The sequence below is a fragment of the Mandrillus leucophaeus genome, unplaced genomic scaffold, assembly GCF_000951045.1.
Source record: "Mandrillus leucophaeus isolate KB7577 unplaced genomic scaffold, Mleu.le_1.0 Scaffold465, whole genome shotgun sequence".
NCBI lineage: Eukaryota > Metazoa > Chordata > Mammalia > Primates > Cercopithecidae > Mandrillus > Mandrillus leucophaeus.
The window spans coordinates 3328572-3331853 of NW_012104976.1; the positions used below are offsets into that span (position 1 = coordinate 3328572).

Genomic DNA, 3282 nt, shown 5'->3' on the forward strand with positions numbered 1-3282 from the left:
TCTGAGGAAGCAAACTTCTTAGAACCCACAGGCCTGCAGAGCTGAGTAAGACAGACGCTGTTTAATGGGAGCCACGTGGAGTTCTCCTCCCGCACCTGGACCTAGTAGAAATCAGACAGGGTAATAAATGGGTGGGACGTGGAACTCTCCTCAGCCTCACAGTTTCAGGGGGAGGAGGGAGCAAGAGCACCTGGAGGCCCCTGCCTTGAAAGTGAGTATGAAGAGAGTGCTGGAAGGGGCAGCATCTTTCCTCCTTTTACCTAACAGACCTGATTCTTTAAAAATATTCGAGGTCGTGGCTGAACTTGAAACTGGTGATCTGGAGAGAGAATAGCCTTAGATTTGGACTTGAGGTTGGACTCTGAAGAGGGGGCTGGGCTCTTCTTTACCAGGATGTTTGAGGCTCTTAGCTCAGGGTAGGCTAGAAGTTTCCAGTTTCACCATGATGGGTCCAGGTCAGGCTCCTGCCAGACCTGGGGGGCTGGGGGAGCCATGGGCTCCTGGGTTATGAAGCTGAGGGGCCCTGTGTCCTAAGAGGTTGGGTGCTTGAAGCCCAGGGCCCCTCTCTGCCTTTTGCTTTGTTTTGTCTCTCTTTCTACTACCTCTCATTACCACTACTACCCAGAACAGAGTTGGATATAGGAAGGGCCCTCCTCCTCATTCCTGTGATGGGGATCAGGCTTTGGATGTAGAAGGCTCCTCCTATCTGACTCGTGCCTCAGCATTTCCCTGGCTCTGCAGGGCCAGCAAGGCCTCCAGCACTGTGTCAGGCCTCCGAGGATTATTCTACCTGCCCTGACATTCCGTGATGCTGCCTCCAACAGAAGGTCCTAGGAGCAGCCAAAGTGTTGCAGTCACTTGAGGGAGATTGAAGCCCATCCTCCTTTTTCAGTGCCTGCTATGATGAAGTGGGTGGAGTGGGGTATCCTTTCCAACGAGTGTACAGCATCGGTCTCTCTGCAGCAGGCCATGGCATGGTGGTGGCCACTCCTACTAGAGCTGTTGACAGTCATGCCCACCTGGGCTGGGGACGAGCTACTCAACATCTGCATGAATGCCAAACACCACAAGAGAGTGCCCGGCCCAGAAGACAAGCTCTATGAGGAGGTACAGTGGCCAGACCTGGGGATGGGACGGGGAAGATCAGGGAAGGGACACAAATGCCAAGATGGTCTCCAAACCTCATCAACCCTGATCATTTGGTTCCTGGGGTTGGGAGTTGAGCAAAGACAACTAGATGGAAAGAGACTATGCCTTTTTGAGACCATGAGAGCCAAGTGATTCAAAGTTCCCATTTCTGAGCTGCTCCAGCCACTGGGAAAGCCGGGGCAGATGGTGATCCCAGAGGTCCATTGTTGACTCGGCGTAGATGAAAACAAGCCTTCCTGCCAACAGGTCCTGGGGAAACATACAACATATGTAACCCCTCCCCAAGCTCCTAAAGGCAATTGCCAGGGATGTGGGAGGAAGAACACAGCTGGCATTTTGCCTATGAGACCCTCCCACTCAATGCAACCCCAGATTCCCCTAGGTCTCGCTGGGGCTCTTCCACCTGCTTTGCCCTAAGAGGTTTCTGCTGCCTCTCAGGAGCTGAGAGCCCAGAAGCTGTGTTTCTAGAGGACTGTAGCAGCCTGTGGCAGGGGGTCAGTGTGCAGGTGCCTATGCCCTTTGGGTAAACATTGAGAGATTATCAGGGTTCCTCTTATGTAGGGGCTTACCAGCTAAAGGCATCCCACTTGCTCAGGCCTTCTCCTAAGTGACATTTTCATTTCAGCACCCTTCTTCCCTAGACACCCGGCAATCCTTGCCCCTTATGCCTGGGCCTTTTGTTTCCTCGTCTGCCTTCAGTGCATCCCCTGGAAGGACAATGCCTGCTGCACCCTCACAACAAGCTGGGAAGCCCATCTGGATGTGTCCCCACTCTACAACTTCAGCCTGTTTCACTGTGGACTGCTGATGCCTGGCTGTCGGAAGCACTTCATCCAGGCCATCTGCTTCTATGAGTGCTCCCCAAACCTGGGGCCCTGGATCCGGCCAGTGGGAAGCCTGGGGTGGGAGGTAGGAGGCAGATCTGTGCAATGCTCTGTTATTATATTAACAGCCAGAGCTTTCACCCTATCTTATGCTGATGCCTCCAGGATGCTAGCAGGAACAGGAGGTGTTATCTCCCTATGGACAAGAGCAGACCCAGAGGCCCCTGCTGGAGAACCACATGGGGGAGACTGTTTTGACAACAGTGGGATGCAGGGCTATCACCACAGAAGGCTTGGTGGAGTTAGACGGACCTGAGCTTCAGTCTCATGTTCTGTCTCTACCAGCTGTATAGCCCAGGACAAACTATTAAATCTCTTAGCCTCATTGGTGTTATTTGTAAAATAATACTTAGAGACTTTATAGAAGATGATGTACATATGGTAGCTGGCACAAATACCACTGTAGCTATTAGTAATCTTCACATCTCTGCTATTAATGTTCTTATCTCTGGCTATGACTGCACCCAGGAGGCCCCGAGTGGGCAGGGAGAGCGAGTCGTGAATGCACCGCTGTGCCAGGAGGACTGTGAGGAGTGGTGGGAAGACTGTCGCTTGTCTTACACATGCAAATCCAACTGGCGTGGCGGCTGGGACTGGAGTCAGGGTGAGTGGTGCTGACAACGCCTTGGTGGGGAAGCAGGACCCTTGGTGGTCCCCACAAGGGTGCAGGTGCAGAGGCTAGGGATGAGGGAGTAGGAGGTAAGCTGTCCCTCCTCCATCCCCTGCAGGGAAGAACCGCTGCCCCAAAGGGGCCCAGTGCCTCCCTTTCTCCCATTACTTCCCCACCCCAGCTGACCTGTGTGAGAAGACTTGGAGCAATTCCTTCAAGGCCAGCCCTGAGCGACGGAACAGTGGGCGGTGTCTCCAGAAGTGGTTTGAGCCTGCTCAGGGCAACCCCAATGTGGCCGTGGCCCGCCTCTTCGCCAACTCTGCCCCATCCTGGGAACTGTCCTACACCCTCATGGTCTGCTCCGTGTTCCTGCCGTTCCTTTCCTGAGAGCTCTTCTTCTCCAACCCACATTCCTGCACGTCCGCCAACTGTGGGTCAGGCCAGGCCACAGCCTACCTCCTTCCTCAGGCCCTCCCCTAAAAGCAGTGGCATGGGCTAGGGACTGGGTGCGACTGCAGTCCCCAGCCCATGCCACTGCTTTTAGGGGAGGGCCTGAGGAAGGAAGTGGCCACTGAGGCTTCAGCCGCTGGTGCCTGAGCCCTGCACATCTGGCCCGAGGCCCCCTCCACTGCTCTGCTC

General features: G+C 54.6%; 1 protein-coding gene across 1 annotated transcript; it reads left to right on the forward strand.

Annotated features, from left to right (window-relative positions):
- Positions 1-969: 969 nt before the first annotated feature.
- Positions 970-3030, forward strand: IZUMO1R (IZUMO1 receptor, JUNO). The gene is made up of 4 exons (XM_011995022.1): positions 970-1107; positions 1849-2058; positions 2502-2637; positions 2762-3030. Exons 1-4 carry the CDS (start codon positions 970-972, stop codon positions 3028-3030), a joined length of 753 nt encoding a protein of 250 aa, XP_011850412.1.
- The last annotated feature ends 252 nt before the right edge of the window (positions 3031-3282 follow it).

Excerpts from the sequence above, each read along its gene's own strand:
- IZUMO1R (XM_011995022.1), top strand. The coding sequence starts at position 970 with ATGGCATGGTGGTGGCCACTCCTACTAGAGCTGTTGACAGTCATGCCC. Across the intron at positions 1,108-1,848 it reads AAGACAAGCTCTATGAGGAG|TGCATCCCCTGGAAGGACAA; the intron begins GTACAGTGGCCA and ends GTCTGCCTTCAG. Across the intron at positions 2,059-2,501 it reads TGGGAAGCCTGGGGTGGGAG|GAGGCCCCGAGTGGGCAGGG; the intron begins GTAGGAGGCAGA and ends GACTGCACCCAG.